Source organism: Moschus berezovskii, chromosome 23 (assembly GCF_049115385.1).
Source record: "Moschus berezovskii isolate FMDL1 chromosome 23, NW_MosBer_1.0, whole genome shotgun sequence".
Classification (NCBI taxonomy): Eukaryota; Metazoa; Chordata; class Mammalia; order Artiodactyla; family Moschidae; genus Moschus; species Moschus berezovskii.
In genome coordinates this window covers 32,106,079-32,126,283 of record NC_142482.1, presented here as the reverse complement: position 1 = coordinate 32,126,283, position 20,205 = coordinate 32,106,079, and the positions used below count along the sequence as shown (strand labels likewise).

The following is a 20,205-nucleotide window of genomic DNA, read 5'->3' as shown; positions in this document are numbered from 1 at the left end:
TAGGGAGTGACAAGAAAACTGAATGAGAATTCTCAACTCTCCCAATCACAACTTTCCACCTTCATCTCCTCCCGTTTTAGCTTCCCATCCAACTGTATTTAATAATTAGAAGAAAATGTGATCACCTTTCAAAGATATCAATGCAGGTACACTCAAGATTGGAGAACTCTGGCAGGTGGTCTCCAAATACTTTTGGAAAAGTCCGTGAACCCCTTTGATCAAAAACTTGTTTTAACTATAAAACGAGAATACTGATGTTTCATCCTTCCAATTCACAAGGGTTTTGTGGGGACTTAACCCAACTCTTGCCTGGAGAATCCCAGGGACGGGGGAGGAGCCTGGTGAGCTGCCGTCTATGGGGTCATACAGAGTTGGACACGACTGAATTGACTAAGTAGTAGTAGTAGTAACCCAAGAGGGATCAAAGGTAGGACTGACTGCAATAAATAAATGACCCGAATAGGGAAGGAAGAAAGTCATTCCTTCTAGAGCACATGGTCCTTCGATGGCAATTAAGAGGGTAACATGATAAAAAGCATCAAAGTGGTGTGAGGACTAAGGTCTGGGATCTGCTGGTGACTCTCAGTGGCATATTAGGCAAGGCACTTTCAATTAACTGGCTGTTTTCCTTAACTTTCAATATAATCATTGGATTAGAATAGATGACTTTATTCTTGATTATTCAAGGAGACTTATCAGAATGCTTTACCCAATAAATGCTTTTAATACATTTTGAAATTTAATTCAACACAGTTTTGTCATGCCTACTATTTACTGGGAGCTGTGCTAGGAGGGTTGTGGCCCCTGGCAGTGACTAGGATAGGCACGGTCCTGCTTTCAGGGAACTCATAACCGAGGACTTCAAGAGGAAGTGACGTTGTAAAGCGGAGATCATGGGCAAGCCTTTTATGTAAAAGGTCAGGTAGAAAATACTTTTGGCTTTGCAAGCTGTGTGGGCTCTGTTACAACTACTCAACTCTGCTTGTATAGCTCAAAACCAACCATAGGTAATACATAAACAAGTGGGAGTGACTGTTTCCATAAGGCTTTATTTACAAAAGCAAATCAATATGGCTCATGGGCTGTAGTTCTGTAGTGTGCAGATCCCTGAGAAACCTCAGAAGTGTTCTCCTTAATGGAAAAAAACAGATTCAGAAAACACAATTCTGACTTCAGAAACAGATGGATTTGGGGAGAGAATTGTATTGCCAATAGAGTCTCTAAGGTAAGGTAAGGTAAGGTGAAGTCACTCAGTCGTGTCCAACTCTTTGCGACCCCACAGACTGTAGCCTACCAGGCTCCTCCATTCATGGGATTTTCCAGGCAAGAATACTGGAGTGGGTTGCCATTTCCTTCTCCAGAGGATCTTCCTGACCCAGGGATCGAACCCTGGTCTCCCACATTGTAGGCAGACACTTTACCATCTGAGCCACCAGGGAAGTCTCTTCTTAGGCTAAATACTGAGATTACCGTCAACTAAAGACAAGATGTGGCAAAAGTCATAAATCACCTTGAGTAATAATACTGCCATTGCTTATGATCTTCATTGGACTGAATGTCTCATTTGAGAAAATTTCTCCAGTGACAGCAGGCAATTTATGTATAAAGAATTGTACCTTACGATAGACCGGAGATGAGCAAACGTGGTGAGTCATCCACGCTCAACCCAGAGCTGAGCACATCTGCAAATTCTCCTGGCAAATGTGCAGAATCCCTCAAGAAAGGGGATTTCCTATAGCCTTTGTTGTTGTTGTTTACTCGCTAAGTCGTATCTGACCTTTGCGATCCCACGGACTGTAGCTCACCAGGTGCTTCTATCCATTGGATTTTCCAGGCAAGAATGCTGGAGTGGGTTGCCATTTCCTACTCGAGGGGATCTTCCCAACCCCGGGATGAAGCCAGTGCCTCCCGCATCGCAGGCAGTTTCTTTACCACTGAGCCACCAGGGAAGATCCTTTATATAGCCTGCATGCGTGCTAAGTCGCTTCAGCTGTGTCCGACTCTTTGCAACCCTATGGACTGCAGCCTACCAGGCTCCTCTGTCCATGGGATTCTCCAGGCAAGAATACTGGAGTGGGTTGCCATGCCTTCCTCCAGGGGGTCTTCCCATCCAGGGATCAAACCCACGACTCTGGTATTGTAGATGGATTCTTTACCACTGAGCCACCGGGGAAGCCCTCATATAGCCTAAAACCATCTTAAAAGCACTGAGCATCATGTTCTTCAAGACTTAAAAACGTGTACATTTTTCTGCTTCCTCATGTCATTTTCAGCAGTTAAGTATACAGAGGAGAAAGTAAGGAATTCAGGCCTCTAGCAAACACAAAGTCTGATAACGCCCTGAGCCTCATAGTCAGAGATTTGGTTCTTTGACTTTTGACCTGTCCTTTTCTGTCCCCTCTACACAAACCCAGATATTAAACAATTAGGCCTGGCAGACAAGCATATGTTTTTGATCTATTATTTCATACCTGGTAATGGATTAGGGTTTTTTGGTTTTTATTGACGTCGTTACAATATTGCTTCTTTTTCATGTTTCAGTTTTTTGGCCACAGGCGTGTGGGATCTCAGCTCCCTAACCAGGGGTCAGACCCTCACTCCCTGCATTGGAAAGTGAAGTTCCAACCCCTGGACTGCCAGGGAAGTCTGGATTAGGATTTCACAAACCACGTGCTTTCTCCTCCTCCCACCAGCACCCAACACTCATAAAATGTCAAAATAGGAGGTGTCAAGAGGGACACGTACTATAAACCCCATAGGTGCTTTTGATAGAATTAGCCATCTGTACCCTCTCCTCCTGTGAGAACCAGTGATGCGGCTTCCTCCCAAGGAGCTAGTTCTGGCAGAAGTCTTTTGGGGATTCACATTTTATTTTTAAAGTATGGCCAGTTCTTCCAAGTCCATAAAATTATTAGAGATGCACTACCATCCATGAACTCATATGTGAAACTGAGATCTAAATGAAACAGATAATTGCAAGGCCAAGACTTGCTTCATGAAAACTATGTGTGGTCATCGCTAAGGCATTTGCAATCCATTAAGGTTTCATTAAGCTATCACTGCCAAAAATAATGCTTTTCCACCTCCTGGACTAATTCCTATTTAAAAACTAGGTGTATTCAGAAACACAGCATGGAATTTTCCCCCACCCATTGGGCAACTCTTTGATAATAATATTTTCATGTACTCAAAAGCATTCAGCTTAGTTGTCTCAAACAAAGAAAGTAGGTAGCGTTGAAGGAAATCCAACAAAACTAAAGAACATCAGAATTGTTAGAATAACTTCTTAATAATACGCGAAATAAAACTGTGTTATCCTTTACAAAGTATCGGCTTGGGGGAAGAAAAAGAAGCACTTAGAAAGGAGAAAGAAAAGATTTATATGTTTTGGTTAATCAAAACTCCAAACTATTAGCTACAGTTAACAAAATTGGGAGCATAATTTCAACTAAAAGAGCTTTTTTTTTTTCTGACTAATGTAGTTGTTGTTCTGTTTTTAAACATCTATCGTTGATTTGGTAGAACACAAAAATCCTCAAGTGTCTCAGGGTTATTATACAGTTTCTACTTTCCTAAAGTTACATGAAATTTCACATCCAGAAAAAGTAGACCCTGACATCCTCAAGGATCTAGTCCATTTTACACACTAAGACAGGAAGTAGAATTTTAGATAGAGTTTCAACAAAAACACTGAAGCAAAACAAAAGTATCTGATTAACTTTTCAACCCCACATTGAGATGAACAACATTCCTCATTTCCTGAGACCCTTATCTGGGATCAATTATGATCAGATTAACTCAGCCCAGAGGAGAGGGCATAGTCTGCGTTCCTCCTGGAGGAACTGAAGCTCCTGTTCACACATAGGTTTGGCCTGCTCATCCCAGGGTTGATCCCAGCAAGTGATAAAGGTAACAGCAAATCCCACCCAACCACTTTGGGTTCATACACACCTGGAAGAATTTCATCCCACCAGATATTCACGTAATCATCTCGGTCCGTCCTTGACTGCTCATGGTAAAACCCCAGAGCGTGCAAAATCTCATGTTCAACGATGCCCTTATAGTCACATCCCTGACCAATGGAGAGGTTCTGTCCCACGTGTCGGTCGCCAACCTCAGACCAGCACCTTTGGAAAGGAGATAGAAAATTTCTTCTAGAGAATTCTCAAGTGGCTGTAATTCCTAAGTTTCCAGAATACAAAGTTGAAGGTTAGGTTTGATTTTAAGAAGAAGTTATTATCAGCCTTTTCAGAAGCTAATGATTCAACCTACATGACTGGTTAAAAAAGCAACATTTCCTGGAGGGATTATTACGTAGGCTTTACCAATGACAGACCATTATAAAAGTGGTATCTGCTCAGAAGCAAATCAAACCTAATAATGCATCAGGTAAAAAGAAGGAAAAATTGGCTATTTTCTCCACCTTCACAAACCCATGGGGCATTCCAAAATATAATGCCATTGTTTTTATACCACAAAGATGTCTCTGAGTGGTGGCTATGGTTGATTTATACTTTCTCCTTTATATTTTAATGACTTTTCAAATTTCCTGTAATGAGAAGGTATATGTTTTATGATTATGAAAAAGACCCTTATTAAAAATGCAAGTTCATCAAATTCATATCTTGGGATTTTTCCCAACCTGCAGCATTATGACAGCACACAGCAGGCTGCCTAACATGTCTAAAAGGCTCCAGGCAATAAGGACCCATAAATTCCCCCAGAAAATAGTGGACTCAAGAACTGCTGGCAGATACTCTAAATTCCTCACACGCAGGCTCTTTCCCTATTTTTCCCAATTATTTAGTTTTTGCTCATAAATCTGACTTTCCATCTCTATTAGCAAACCAGGAACTGTACACAAATTGTCTCCTTGCCCCCTTTATGTGGAAGAACAAGGCTCTATATACTGACCAGTGCTCAACAGAGTGAGAGATTTACCAGTCATTTTATTTTATTTTATTTTGAAAAGTATTTTTTTAAATTTATTTTATTGGAGGCAAATTACCTTACATTAATATATTGGTTGGTTCTGCCATACATTGACACGAATCCGCCCCGGGTGTACATGTGTTCCCTTTCTTGAACCCCCCTCCCACCTCCCTCTTCCCCATATCCTCCCTCCAGGTCATCCCCGTGCACCAGCCCCAAGCATCCTGTATCATGCGTCGAACCTGGACTGGTCACTTATGATAATATACATGCTACAATGCTGTTCTCCCCAATCATCCCACCTTCACCCTCTCCCACAGAGTCCCAAAGACTGTTCTATACACCTATGTCTCTTTTGCTGTCTCATATACAGGGTTACAGGAGAAGGAAATGGCAACCCACTCCAGTGTTCTTGCCTGGAGAATCCCAGGCAAGGGGGAGCCTGGTGGGCTTCCATCTATGGGGGTCACACAGAGTCGGACACGACTGAAGTGACTTAGCAGCATAAAGGGTTAAGGTTACCATCTTTCTAAATTCCATATATATGTTTTAGTATACTACATTGATGTTTTTCTTTCTGACTTACTTCACTCTGTATAATAGGCTCCAATTTCATCCACCTCATTAGAAGTGATTCAAATGCATTCTTTTTGATGGCTGAAAAATACTCCATTGTGTATATGTACCACAGCTTTCTTATTCATTTGTCTGCAGATGGACATCTAGGTTGCTTCCATGTCCTTGCTATTATCAACAGTGCTGCAATGAACACTGGAGTACATGTGTCTCTTTCAATTCTGGTTTCCTCGGTGTGTATGCCCAGGAGTGCGATTGCTAGAACACTTCCTAACACCATACACCAAAATAAACTTAAAATGGATTAGAGAGCTAAATGTAAGACCAGATTCTATAAAACTCCTAGATGAGAACATAGGCAAAACACTCTCCAACATAAATCACAGCAGGATCCTCCAAGACCCACCTCCCAGAATATTGGAATTACCAGTCATTTTAAATGCTACCAATGAACTGTGAGTTCCTTGGTGATAATCACATTAAATTACCTGCTATTGCTTTCCCCAAATTGCTAACATCATATATGTTCAGATGCTAATAGACTTGAATTCTACTCAAAAACGGATCTTAGTTATTTTCTAACAACTTTATTAAGGTGCAACTTACATACCATAAAATTCACCAATTACAAGGGTACAATTCAACGATCTTTAGTAAATGTATTGAGCTGTGCAAATATCACCACATTCGCCTTGCCTCTCAGTAGCATTTCATTACCAAGTCAGAATTTACTCTGCAAAATATCCACAATCCAGAGGAAGCATATATTATTTATCATTTTTAACATCCCTCCCCCAAAGAAAGGTATAAGTTGTAAAATACCATAGCATTTAGTTCAGTTCAGTTCAGTCACTCAGTCATGTCCGACTTTTTGTGACCCCATGAATTGCAGCATGCCAGGCCTCCCTGTCCATCACCAACTCCTGGAGTTCACTCAAACTCATGTCCATACAGTCGGTGATGCCATCCAGCCATCTCATTCTCTGTCGTTCCCTTCTCCTCCTGCCCCCAAACCCTCCCAGCATCAGGGTCTTTTCCAGTGAGGCAACTCTTTGCATGAGGTAGCCAAGTATTGGAGTTTCAGCCTCAGCATCAGTCCTTCCAATGAACACCCAGGACTGGTCTCCTTTAGGATGGACTGGTTGGATCTCCTTGCAGTCCAAGGGACTCTCAAGAGTCTTCTCCAGCACCACAGTTCAAAAACATCAATTTTTCAGTGATCAGGTTTCTTCACAGTCCAACTCTCACATCCATACATGACCACGGGAAAAACTATAGCCTTGACTAGACAGACCTTTGTTGGCAAAGTAGTATCTCTGCTTTTTAATATGCTGTCTAGGTTGGTCATAACTTTCGTCCAAGGAGTAAGCGTCTTTTAATTTCATGGCTGCAATCAGCATCCACAGTGATTTTGGAGCCCCCCAAAATAAAGTCTGTCACTGTTTCCACTGTTTCCCCATCTATTTCCCATGAAGTGATGGGACCAGATGCCACGATCTTGGTTTTCTGAATGTTGAGCTTTAAGCCAACTTTTTCACTCTCCTCTTTGACTTTCATCAAGAGGCTTTTGAGTTCTTCTTCACTTTCTGCCATAAGTGTGGTGTCATTTGCATATCTGAGGTTACTGACATTTCTCCCAGCAATCTTGATTCCAGCTTGTGCTTCATCCAGCCCAGCATTTCTCATGATGTACTCTGCATATAAGTTAAATAACTAGGGTGACAATATACAACCTTGACGTACTCCTTTTCCTATTCGGAACCAGTCTGTTGTTCCATGTCCAGTTCTGACTGTTGCTTCCTGACCTGCATACAGGTTTCTCAAGAGGCAGGGCAGGTGGTCTGGTATTCCCATCTCTTTCAGAATTTTCCACAGTTTATTGTGATCCACACAGTCAAAAGCTTTGGCATAGTCAATGAAGCAGAAATAGATGTTTTTCTGGAACTCTCTTGCTTTTTTGATGATCCAGCGGATGTTGGTAATTTGATCTCTGGTTTCTCTGCCTTTCCTAAAACCAGCTTGAACATCTGGAAGTTCATGGTTCACGTCTTGCTGAAGCCTGGCTTGGAGAATTTTGAGCATGACTTTACTAGCGTGTGAGACGAGTGCAATTGTGCGGTAGTTTGAGCATTCTTTGACATTGCCTTTCTTTGGGATTAGAATGAAAACTGAGCTTTTCCAGTCCTGTGGCCACTGCTGAGTTTTCCAAATTTGCTGGCATATTGAGTGCGGCACTTTCACAGCATCATCTTTCAGGATTTGAAATAGCTCAACTCGAATTCCATCACCTGCACTAACTTTGTTCTTAGTGATGCTTTCTAAGGCCCACTTGACTTCACATTCCAGGATGTCTGGCTCTAGGTGAGTGATCACACCATCGTGATTATCTGGGTTGGGAAGATTTTTTTTGTACAGTTCTTCTGTGTATTCTTGCCATCTCTCCTTAATATCTTTTGCTTCTGTTAGGTCCATACCATTTCTTTCCTTTATCAAGCCCATCTTTGCATGAAACATTCTCTTGATACCTCTAATTTTCTATTACCACTCTGAAATTTTGACCTTATCTTTCTGGAAGAGCCCTGTTAACCTCCAGCTTCAGAGCATCAGGATCTCCAAGTGTTTGGGGTGCTTTGGGCCAGTCATTCCTTGGAGCTTCTTCCTCCCTTTTCATCTCTTTCTAACTAAAATGTAAGAGACATCCAAATCACAGGCAATAAGAGTCCCTAGATTGATGGGGTTATTTTTCCTATGAAAGAATTTTATTTTCAAAAAACTTTAAAATTTACTATTTGCTTATCTTTTATTGAAGTATAATGTCTTTACAATGTTAGTTTCTGCTGTACAGCACCACAAATCAGCTATATGTATATACATCCCCTTCCCCTTGCATCTCCCGCTCAGCCTCCCCACATTCCACCCATCTCGGTCACCACAGAGCATGGAGCTGAGCTTCCTGAGTTATACAGGATTTTACCTCTCTTCCCCTCTCTATTTGTTCTTCCTTCTCCTCTGCCTCTAGTCTTCTCCCTCCTCCATCTCTCTGACACTCAATGCTGCTCTCCCTGACCCTTCGATTCCCACTGTGTTAGAGATCCTGCGTCTGCATTCACCATAGCATATTAGAGCTATTCACTTGTTATCACCCCGCCGCCCCTCCTGCCAAGTGCCCACCTTGTGAGGTCTAAGACTCTTTTCTTTAGAAGCTAAAAGGAATGCTAACCCTTCTTTACCTTTGTCAGTCATCCATGATAAACAAAATCCCCACCTTCACAACTAGACAACCAAATCCAGGCAACACCTAGAGGCCGTGATGTGAACTGCAATATGAAGAGAAACCTCCAGGTAGGTAGGTCTTTTTGTTTTTAGTTTTTATTGGACTGTAGTTGCTTTACAATGTTCTGTTAGTTTCTGCTGTACAGCAAAGTGAATTGGCTATGCTGCTGCTAAGTCACTTCAGTCTTGTCTGACTCTGTGCGACCCCATAGACGGAAGCCCATCAGGCTCCCCCATCCCTGGGATAGGCAAGAACACTGGAGTGGGTTGCCATTTCCTTCTCCAATGTGTGAAAGTGAAAAGTGAAAGTGAAGTCCCTCAGTCGCGTCTGACTCCCAGCGACCCCATGGACTGCAGCCCACCAGGCTCCTCCATCCATGGGATTTTCTAGGCAAGAGTACTGGAGTGGCTTGCCATTGCTATATGTATACATATACCCCCTCTTTTTTTTGGATTTCCTTACCATTTAGGTCACCGCAGAGTACTAAGTAGAGTTCCTTGAGCTATACAGTAGGTTCTTGTTAGTACGTATTTTATACATAGTATCAATAGTGTATATATGTCAATCCTAATCTTCTGATTCATCCCATCCCCTCTTCCCCTCCTTGGTATCCCTATGTTTGTTCTCTATGCCTGAGGTCCATATATACAATGAAATATTACTCAACCATTAAAAAAAATGAACTTGTGCTATTTGCAGAGGTGTAGATGGACCTACAGACTTTCATACATAATGAAGTAAATCAGAAAGAGAAAAACAAATATATAATATCACTTACATGGATAGAACTTTTCAGAAAAGTCTAGCCAACGGAGTACTAATAATCGAAAACAATACCATCAAGAGAATGCAGCTTTAATAAACTTCATTTTTTTTTTAAAAAAAAGGCTGTAATTTAAAACATGACCTCAACCCAGAAAAGAACTGAGATTGGTCTCCCTGGTTCCTAGAGGTATCCAAACAATGCATTCTTTATAGAGCACAATAAAAATGTGATGCCACTTTAAAAAATTCACAGTGAAATATCTGATTTTGCTTTTAGTTTCTTTCCAATTTCTTTGTTAAGTCTTTGAAAGGGATGTGTCACTTTTTATAAATCAGAGGATGGCTTTCACACTCTGTAACATTTCATACTCACCCACTAAACTCCTGAAAGATGATGTATGAGCTCTCGCCTTCATAGGGCTTGAAATCCACACAGGACTTGAGGCGGAACATTTCAAAGGCATAGAGAATGGCTCCTTTGGCATTCAGTGCTGTAGAAATCAATAAAACTATCAATGAGCCTTAGCTAGATCTTGGATAATATATATAACCTAGAAACATAGAAACTCATGCTGCTGTATGACATCCACTGAAGTCCATGATAAATTTTTTTGATAGCAAATGTAGCCCTTGGAAACGAAAACTGACAAACTATTTGGGTATATAAACAAACTAAATGTTAAATACATAATGTATATACATATATATATCTACAAAATAAGAATGCACTATGGTATGTGTGGCTGAACAAAATCATAAAATAACATCCCCACTTTCTCCCTTTCATTTTCCCTCATTTAAGCAAAAATTCTGAGTGCATTGCCTCAGGAGACCAATATGGCTGAGCAGAAGACAGAAGTGATGTCACTTGATAAATTACCTTGGAGAGAATCAGTGAGAGTGGGGTTCCTTCCCCCAATCTAAAGAGACTCTCCTTCTTGCTGGAGAAAGACAGCTGAGAGAGGTTTGAGGGTTCTGAAAGCATAAGAAGTTAAGTGTAATATTTATGCAGCTTCCCTATAGGATGCCTATGAGATGACAAAGCTAGACAGGGAGTTCTGCAGACAGCCTTAGAAAAGATTTCTGTAACCCAAGTTTGGAACCAAAGCAGCAAAAACACCTATGTACCTGAGTCAGCAAGAATAATAGATGCCTGTTAGTAACCTTTGTGGATTGATGACCAAAGATCAAAGGTCACTGCCTTTGCTTAACCTGCACGTGCGCCTACCTTGGTATTGCATAAGGTAAGGATGAGGTGGAGGAGAAAGATACACAGGAGGAAAGGAGATTGCTTCTCACTTTGTGTGTGTGTGGATTTTAACCCCATCAACTCACTGGTTGTAGGTCTCTAAGTTAAAAATTAAGCCAGTTCAGTTCAGTTCAGTTCAGTCGCTCAGTCGTGTCCGACTCTCCGCGACCCCATGAATCACAGCACGCCAGGCCTCCCTGTCCATCACCAACTCCCGGAGTTCACTCAAACTCATGTCCACAGAGTCGGTGATGCCATCCAGCCATCTCATTCTCCGTCGTCCCCTTCTCCTCCCGCCCTCAACCTTTCCCAGCATCAGAGTCTTTTCCAGTGAGTCAACTCGTCGCATGAGGTGGCCAAAGTATTGCAGTTTCAGCTTTAGCATCAGTCCCTCCAATGAACATCCAGGATTGATCTCCTCTAGAATGGACTGGTTGGATCTCCTTGCAGTATAAGGGACTCTCAAGAGTCTTCTCCAACACCACAGTTCAAAAGCAAAATTAAGCCAAGTTCTATAAAATTAAATTGTATTCTTGCATACTTGAGTTTTTGGGATTCTCCCAAAGAGTTTATCATTCTTGGCACTTTACCATGTACTTATCTCACATTTTTCTGGTCTTTACTTAAGGAACTCCTGAGTCGGAAACTCTACACTCAGATGTCATAAAATCATATTAAGGTCATTAAAGGAAGTCATTGGAATAATCAGTAAATAAATTGTGGAAACATCACACACAACAACATCAAGAGCATGCATTAAACCTGTTCAAAGGTTTTCATGAACTTTTATGTATTCTCACCAAGTAACATCTTTAAACTGAAGATATGTACCCCAGACAGCTTGGTTGCCACAAAATATAAGAAAAAAAGTTTGATTATAATTAAAGTTATGCTGTCTATAAGATTGTGTTGCTTTTGTTATCTTCAACCCAAATGGTGGAAACGCTGAGAGTGGTGGATTTAAAAATCACGTCTCATCTGTTTGCAGGGCAGGAATAGAGATGTAGACGCAGAGAGTGGACATGTGGACTCAGTGAGGGGAGGGAAGGGTTGGACAAACTGGGAGACTGTGTAAAATAGATAGCTAGTGAGAACCAACTGTATAGCACAGGGAGCTCAGCTAGGTGCTCTGTGATGACCTAGAGGGGTGGAATTGGGAGGGAAGGTGGAAGGGAAGTTCAAAAGGGAGGAGACATATGTATTCATATGGCAGATTCACTTTGCTATACAGCAGAAATTAACACAACATTGTAAAGCAATTATACTCCAATGAAGAACATAACTGAGAACAATAGCATTTGTTTCTATGTAAGTCTTCTCCAGAAAAGGTGCTGGAAGCAACACCAGGTTTGATGCATGATACAGGATGCTCGGGGCTGGTGTACTGGGATGAACCAGAGGGATGAGATGGGGAGGAAGGTGGGAGGGGGGTTCAGGATGGGGAACTCATGTGCACCCGGGGCAGATTCATGTCAATGTATGGCAAAACCAATACAATAATGTAAAGTAATTAGCCTCCAATTAAAATAAATAAATTAAAAAAAATTCAACTTAAAAAAAATAAAAAATAATGAAAAAAAAAAGTGAAGGAAAATCTTGAAACACAATCTACATCTCCTGAGAGTGGGAGCAAGCAGCCCAGCAGCTCATTAAGACTGAGCAACACTGTGCTAGCTTCCCCTCTGCTCTGGAGTCTTCCCATCCACAGAGGATGGGCCTCCCAGAAAGGCATCACATCATCGTGGCTGTTGAGCTGTCAGCTGCTTGAGGTCAGCCAGTGTCCACACATGGCTTTTAATATTTATTTTATTTCCACCAACTATTATTTCAGACTGTGAGCAAAATCTAACTTATATTGTCCTTTTTCTTGAGACAGAGAAGAATAGAAAATTTTAATACCAAGGAACGAGAATGATGAACATATGAAATATAGCCCTTTCTATTTCTCAAAAGTGTGACATGTTTGTTTTGCAACAGAAAGGGAAGAAATCAATATGCTTAGACTGGTACCCTGGTACCATATTTAGAGTCACTTAAACAAACTCTTATTTCAGATGCACACTTTTCATTGCTATGATGTCAAATTGTATTTCATTTTTGTCCTTTGTGTTGCTCTCTTGGTCTAATTGACAGGTTAGTGTGTTCTGCATTTTAAAAAGTACTATTTGACATTCTGTATCTTAGACTAGTTAAGCAGCATGGGTTTCCATGAGATAAAGAATCCTCAGAGCTTAGAAACTCCCTTAGATGTTGGCAGTTACTCAACTTTGAAGCTGATGACCAGGAAGAGAGGGGAGAGAAAAGAGTTCAACTCAAGGTTTCTAATGAAGAACAATTAATGTTACCCAGATTGTCGGCCAGGATGTAAGGAATGGGGAACTTCCACCTGGTGCTCGGGTCTCTCAGGCCATTTCTGGAATTCTGCAGAAACAAAAGGCAAAGCTGACTGGATGGCTGGTCTCCTTGGCTTCCTTTCCCCTTCTGTAAACTTTCACATCACAAAGAATCTGTCACACTATTCAAATAGTCAAGTTGTCTTCCAATTATAAAAACAATAAATGTTCATTATAGACAATATAGAAATTTCCAGAGAAAATTTTAAGACAAATAAAGGATGCTTGCTCCTTGAAAGAAAAGCTATGACTAACCTCGACAGCATATTAAAAAGCAGAGATATTACCTTGCTGACAAAGATCCATACAGTCAAAGTTATGGTTTTTCCAGTAGTCATGTATGGATGTGATAGTTGGACCATAAAGAAGACTGAGCGCCAAAGGATTGATGCTTCCTAACCATGGTGGTGTTGGAGAAGACTCTTGAGAGTCCCTTATATTGCAAGGAGATCCAACCAGTCCATTCTAAAGGAGATCAATCCTGGGTGTTCATTGGAGGGACTGATGCTAAAGCTGAAACTCCAATACTTTGGCCACCTCATGCAGCGAGTTGACTCACTGGAAAAGACTCTGATTTTGGGAAAGGTTGGGGGCGGGAGGAGAAGGGGATGACGGAGAATGAGATGGCTGGATGGCATCACCGACTCGATGGACATGAGTCTGAGTGAACTCCGGGAGTTGGTGATGGACAGGGAGGCCTGGCGTGCTGTGATTCATGGGGTTGCGGAGAGTCGGACACGACTGAGCGACTGAACTGAACTGAACTGAACTGAACCATGGTGGTGGAGAAGATTTCCGAGAGTCCCTTGGACTGCAAGTGGGTCAAACCAGTCAATACTAAAGGAAACCAACCCTGAATAGTCATTGGAAGGACTGATGCTGAAGCTGAAACTCCAATACTTTGGTCATCTGATGAAGAGCCTACTCATTGGAAAAGACCCTGATGCAGGGTAAGATTGAAGGCAAAAGGAGAAGGGGGTGACAGAGGATGGGATGGTTGGATGGCATCACCGACTCAATGGACATGAGTTTGAGCAAGCTCTGGGAGATGGTGAAGGACAGGGAAGCCTGGCGTGCTGCAGTCCATGGGCTTGCAAAGAGTCGGACGTGACTCAGTGGTTGAACAACAAAAGAGACCTACATTTCCTCAAAACTGAAATAGTCACTTTCAGTATGGTGGTGGATTTCCTTCTCTCCCATTCTTCACTTCTTAGGAAAATTGGGAGGACAAGGAATTTAATAATTATAGACTCTTTTTTTCTGGTAGCTAATGTTTTCATCTTGATTCAAGCTTGTGCTTCTTCAAGCCCAGCGTTCCTCATGATGTACTCTGCATATACGTTAAATAAGCAGGGTGACAATATACAGCCTTGACGTACTCCTTTTCCTATTTGGAACCAGTCTGTTGTTCCATGTCCAGTTCTGACTGTTGCTTCCTGACCTGCATACAGGTTTCTCGAGAGGCAGGGCAGGTGGTCTGGTATTCCCATCTCTTTCAGAATTTTCCACAGTTTATTGTGATCCACACAGTCAAAAGCTTTGGCATAGTCAATGAAGCAGAAATAGATGTTTTTCTGGAACTCTCTTGCTTTCTCCATGATCCAGCGGATGTTGGCAATTTGATCTCTGGTGCCTCTGCCTTTTCTAAAACTTGCTTGAACATCTGGGAGTTTACGGTTCACATATTGCTGAAGCCTGGCTTGGAGAATTTTGAGCATGACTTTACTACTGGGCTGGAAGAAGCACAAGCTGGAATCAAGATTGCTGGGAGAAATATCAATAACCTCAGATATGCAGATGACACCACCCTTATGGCAGAAAGTGAAGAGGAACTCAAAAGCCTCTTGATGAAAGTGAAAGAGAAGAGTGAAAAGGTTGGCTTGAAGCTCAACATTCAGAAAACAAAGATCATGGCATCTGGTCCCATCACTTCATGGGAAATAGATGGAAAAACAATGGAAACAGTGTCAGACTTTATTTTTTTGGGTTCCAAAATCACTGCAGATGCTGATAGCAGCCACAAAATTAAAAGACTCTTACTCCTTGGAAGGAAAGTTACGACCAACCTAGATAGTATAATAAAAAGCAGAGACATTACTTTGCCAACCAAGCTCCGTCTAGTCAAGGCTATGGTTTTTCCCGTGGTTATGTATGGATGTGAGAGTTGGACTGTGAAGAAAACTGATCACCGAAGAATTGATGCTTTTGAACTGTGGTGCTGGAGAAGACTCTTGAGAGTCCCTTGGACTGCAAGGAGATCCATCCAGTCCATTCTAAAGGAGATCGATCCTGGGTGTTCATTGGAGGGACTGATGCTAAAGCTGAAACTCCAATACTTTGGCCACCTCATGCGACAAGTTGACTCACTGGAAAAGAGTCTGATGCTGGGAAAGGTTCGGGGTGGGAGGAGACAGGGATGACAGAGAATGAGATGGCTGGATGGCATCACCGACTCTATGGACATGAGTTTGAGTGAACTCCGGGAGTTGGTGATGGACAGGGAGGCCTGGCGTGCTGTGATTCATGGGGTCGCAGAGAGTTGGACACGACTGAGCGACTGAACTGAACTGAACTGAATGTTTTCATCTTTTTTTTTTTTAACCAGCAACCACAGCGGAAGTCTTTGTGCATACAAATTATGGCTGAGATTCTTTCGTCTTCATAATGGCCATCTCAGGGCTGGACACAGAACAGAGGCTCACTGTCCTGTGACAGCCAGTCCTGTGGGAATGTTCTGGTGTCACTGGAAGGTACTCACCTGCAGGAGGATGTCCCCTTGAAAGAGGTCCAAGCCTGCAGCTAGATGTGGGTTTAAAAAGAGAAATATTTGAACAAGAATTGCTAGAACACATCTCTTATAAAATGAGTCTTTTCCATTGTTGTCTTTAGTTGTTCATCTTTATGTGGTTAAACTCTTTTTTAAACAATACAAAAATCCATTTTAATTGAACAAATGCAAATAGCCAATATATGTCATATATTGTCACATGCACTGTTGCCAATTTTTGGAGCAAGAAAACTTAGAGGGTATTCTGCTTAGTGAAATAAGTCAGACAGAGAAAGACAAGTATCTTGTGTTATCACTTACATGGGAAATCTAAAAAGTAAAACAAACTAGTGAATGATAAAACCCAAACATAGAGACACAGAGATCAAACTGTTTACCAGTGAAGACTGAAAAGGAGGTTGGGAAGGGCAAGAGAGGGGTAGGGGATAAAGAAGTACAAACTCCTGTTTATAAAATAAATATCATAAAGACAGTGTACAGCATAGGAAATATATCCAATATCTTATAATAACTATGAGTGGAGCATTATCTATAAAATTATTTGATCACTATGTTGTACATCTGAAAGGAATATAATAGTGTAAATCAACTATACTTCAATGAAAAAAAAGAAACCTTGCCCAAGAATCTTAAAAAGTGAGAGGTGGAAACTTTTTGGTCATTGGTATCAAAACTCTTGCACTCTAGGGATCGAAATGGGACTTCTGAGATAGGAAGTGAGGTACTAGGTGATCATTTCAAAATGAAAACTGGAAAAATGAATTTTTTATAAACAAAAATCTTGTTATATATTTCTAGAGACACTGAATTCTCACTAGTTCTAGAAATTCAGTCTAACCATTATTCTCTTTTCACGTTTCCATTTTTCAGAAATGCTGCAAATTCTCATGAGACACCGATGAGCAGTTCTCTCCTAAAGTCACTCAATATCATATTCTGAAAGTTAAGAGATGTTCAGCAGTTCTATCGCAGGGTTTAAAATCATTTAAAGGCATTAACAATGGCAGAAATTATACCCACCTAAGTTGATTTCCGAAATATCCTTCTGTTCTTCAAATTCTCCATCATATACTGTTAAAAGTGGGGAGAAAATTGTTATCAGTCTTCCTGAGCAAATGAAAGTTCAGAAAACTCTATATATTTCAATTAGTTCTTACCATTTCCTTTAGAAAGATGGTTAATCTGAAAAGAAATAAATATACAGAAAAAGAATAACATATATTAGAATTAATATTTTTAAATGCCCTGAAGAGCAAGACTTTACTTACCGATACAGCTGCTATGTGAGCAAAAAACAAGATGAAAGAAATAATGCAAGTCAATCTCGTCCAAATCATTATTGCAAGTGAACAGATTTTAGCAAAGACACCTTGTGATAAGCAAGACACCGTGGACCTTGCTCTGGCTGTCATACTAGAAACTTTGACCCTTACATATGTTCTGTAGCATTGAAGTCACCAGAGAAAATATCTTTGCTGATTTGGGGACGGATAACAAAGTTTCACAGAAAAGCTCAAGTTCCAGAGACTGGAGAAGTTTGAAAAAGTTAATACTGAGATGAACATATAAAAATAAGTAACATTCCTACATACCAGCAACAACCATTCATATACATAGCATAATATAACAGGTAAAAAATCCATTTCATAATAGAAATAAAAGCTATCTATAAAATGATAACAAATTACTTAAATCAAAAAAAGATGAGTTCGAGTTGTATGTAAATATAAAGTAATTATTGAAGAACATAAAGAGCTATCTATACACACATACATATATTTATTCAATATATGAAATATTCATGGACAGGAAGACTCAGTGTAATAAAGACGGCCATTAATTTGATATTAGTCTACAAGCTCAATGCTATTTCAATAAAAATATTTTTTAAAATTTTTAATTGAAGTATAGTTGATTTACAGTGTTGTGTTAGTTTTGGGTGTATAGCACAGTTATACATGTATATGATTCAGTTATACATGTATATATGCATATATTTTAGATTCTTTTCCTGTATAGTTTATTACAAAATATTGAGTAGAGTTTCCTGTGCTATACAGTCGGTCCTTATTGGTTACCTATTTTATATATTTTATATATAGTAACATGGATATGTTAATCTCAACCTCCTAATTTTCACTCGTTCCCCCTTTCCCCTTTGGTAGCCATAGTTTGTTTCCTATGTCTGTGAGTCTCTTTCCATTTTGTAAATAAGCTAAATATATCTTTTTTTTTATTCCACACATAAGTGATATCATATGATATTTGTCTTTCTCTGTTTGCTTTATTTCACTTAGTATGATAATATCTGTGTCCTTCCATGTGGCCCCAAACAGTATTATTTCATTCTTTGTTATGGTTAAGTACTATTCCATTGTGTATTTGTACCACATCTTCTTTATCTGTTCCTCTGTTGATGGATATTTAGGTTGCTGTCAGCGAAGTGAGATTTTATCTTTCCCTGTCTTCTTACACTTATTTGCACAACTTACTCTAGTGGTGAACTTGGAATCAGATGAACAGAAAAATTGAATCCTACATCTACCACTGGGCAGGTGTGGCATTTTGAGCATTTGCTTTCCATGTGTCAAAAAAAGAGGGGTACCTTTTTGATGGGTCTAATGTTGAGATTCAGTGAGACAACCTATGTAAGCTACAAGTACCAGGAACATAGGAAGCCCTCAGTAAACTAGAACAGTTTCATCCATGTACACACCTCCTGACAAAGGATAGGCGTCCTCTTTGCTCAGCAGAACCTCTGGGTGGGAGCATTTGTCTTCAGCAGATACAACTTCTCCCTGGTGAATTTCTTTTTATGATCTTGATTGCAGGTGTTAATTAGTTACCAGTTATTTGCAGTTCCAGGCACTTCTGGCCCCAGGGTGTCAAGTGAGCAAGACTGGAGCCTCAAGCCTTAGGTTTGAAGGGGCCTATACATTTGCAGTTAAAAGACAGATTATGCAATCCTTGGGGCAATGTCCGTATTTTATTTTCTGTACCTGCTCTGATGTTTGGCGCACAGTAGGCAGTTGGTGATCATGTTGGGTGAAATACAGTAAAAATACCATTTTTTAAAATGATGTAGTGATATGCTCTGAGTTCAGTGAGGGCATTTTACAAATCAACCAGTTGAGAAAGCAATGTGAAGACTGGAAGAAGAAGGCCATCAGCAGGTGGAAAGAGGGACAACTCTCCCTTAAGTGTTTCAGACATGCTCTAGCTTCATGAAAGCCCAGGCCGGACCTGCTCAGGACTGAGGTTGGAGGCTGCCAACCTCCTCTCACCCCGTCTCCTTCTCAGGAGCGTCCTCTACCCACTGTTCCTCCACGTTCTCTCTCTTCTGAGACACCTGTTCCTTCTCCTTCACCCACAGAGTTCTGTCTTCGGCTTAACCTCCAACACAACTGCCTTTGCAGTTGCACCTCCAGGGAATCAGCCTGTTCCCTGGGGATCACAGGCTTTTAGAGGAATAGTTGGCAAAGCTTTTTCTGAAAAGGTCAAAGAGTAAATATTTCAGGCTGTGCAGATCACGTAGTCTCTGTGGCAACTTTAAAGTCTGCTCTTACAGCTGGAAGGCAGCCAAAGACCTGAGCACAAAGGAGTGAGTGTGGCCACATCCCAATAAAACTTTGTTGACAAAAATTGTTAAAGGGGCATAACTTACTGACCCCTGAGTTTTGGAGAATTGACTCCTCAAGATGGTGGAGATCAGTTCAGTTCAGTTGCTCAGTCATGTCTGACTCTTTGCGACCCCATGGACTGCAGCACGCCAGGTTTCCCTGTCCATCACCAACTCCTGGAGTTTACTCAAACTCATGTCCATTGAGTCAGTGATGCCATCTAACCATCTCATCCTCTGTCATCCCCCTCTCCTCCCACCTTCAATTTTTCCCAGCATCAGGGTCTTTTCAAATGAGTCAGTTCTTCACATCAGGTGGCCAAAGTATTGGAGTTTCAGCTTCAACATCAGTCCTTCCAATGAATATCAGGACTGACTGATTTTCTTTAGGATGGACTGGTTGGATCTCCTTTCAGTCCAAGGGATTCTCAAGAGTTTTCTCCAACACCACAGTTCAAAAGCATCAGTTCTTCAGTGCTCAGCTTTCTTTATAGTCCAACTCTAACAGTCATACATGACTACTGGAAAAACCATAGCCTTGACTAGACGGACCTTGGTTGGCAAAGTAATGTTTCTGCTTTTTAAGAGGCTGTCTAGGTTGGTCATGAC

The 20,205-nt window shown here is 40.9% G+C and overlaps 1 protein-coding gene across 1 annotated transcript in view; it reads right to left on the bottom strand.

The window, feature by feature from the left end:
* The window catches only part of MEP1A (meprin A subunit alpha), a 33,051-nt gene extending 15,737 nt beyond the window's left edge, over positions 1–17,314 (bottom strand). Inside the window, exons 1-7 of the mRNA XM_055406760.2 lie at positions 17,246–17,314; positions 17,135–17,159; positions 16,998–17,048; positions 15,948–15,988; positions 13,142–13,217; positions 9,921–10,038; positions 3,952–4,127 (exon numbers count right to left, since the gene is read on the bottom strand). Coding sequence (XP_055262735.2) covers positions 3,952–4,127; positions 9,921–10,038; positions 13,142–13,217; positions 15,948–15,988; positions 16,998–17,048; positions 17,135–17,159; positions 17,246–17,314 — 556 coding nt within the window. The remainder of the gene's footprint in view (positions 1–3,951; positions 4,128–9,920; positions 10,039–13,141; positions 13,218–15,947; positions 15,989–16,997; positions 17,049–17,134; positions 17,160–17,245) is intronic.
* Positions 17,315–20,205: the final 2,891 nt, after the last annotated feature.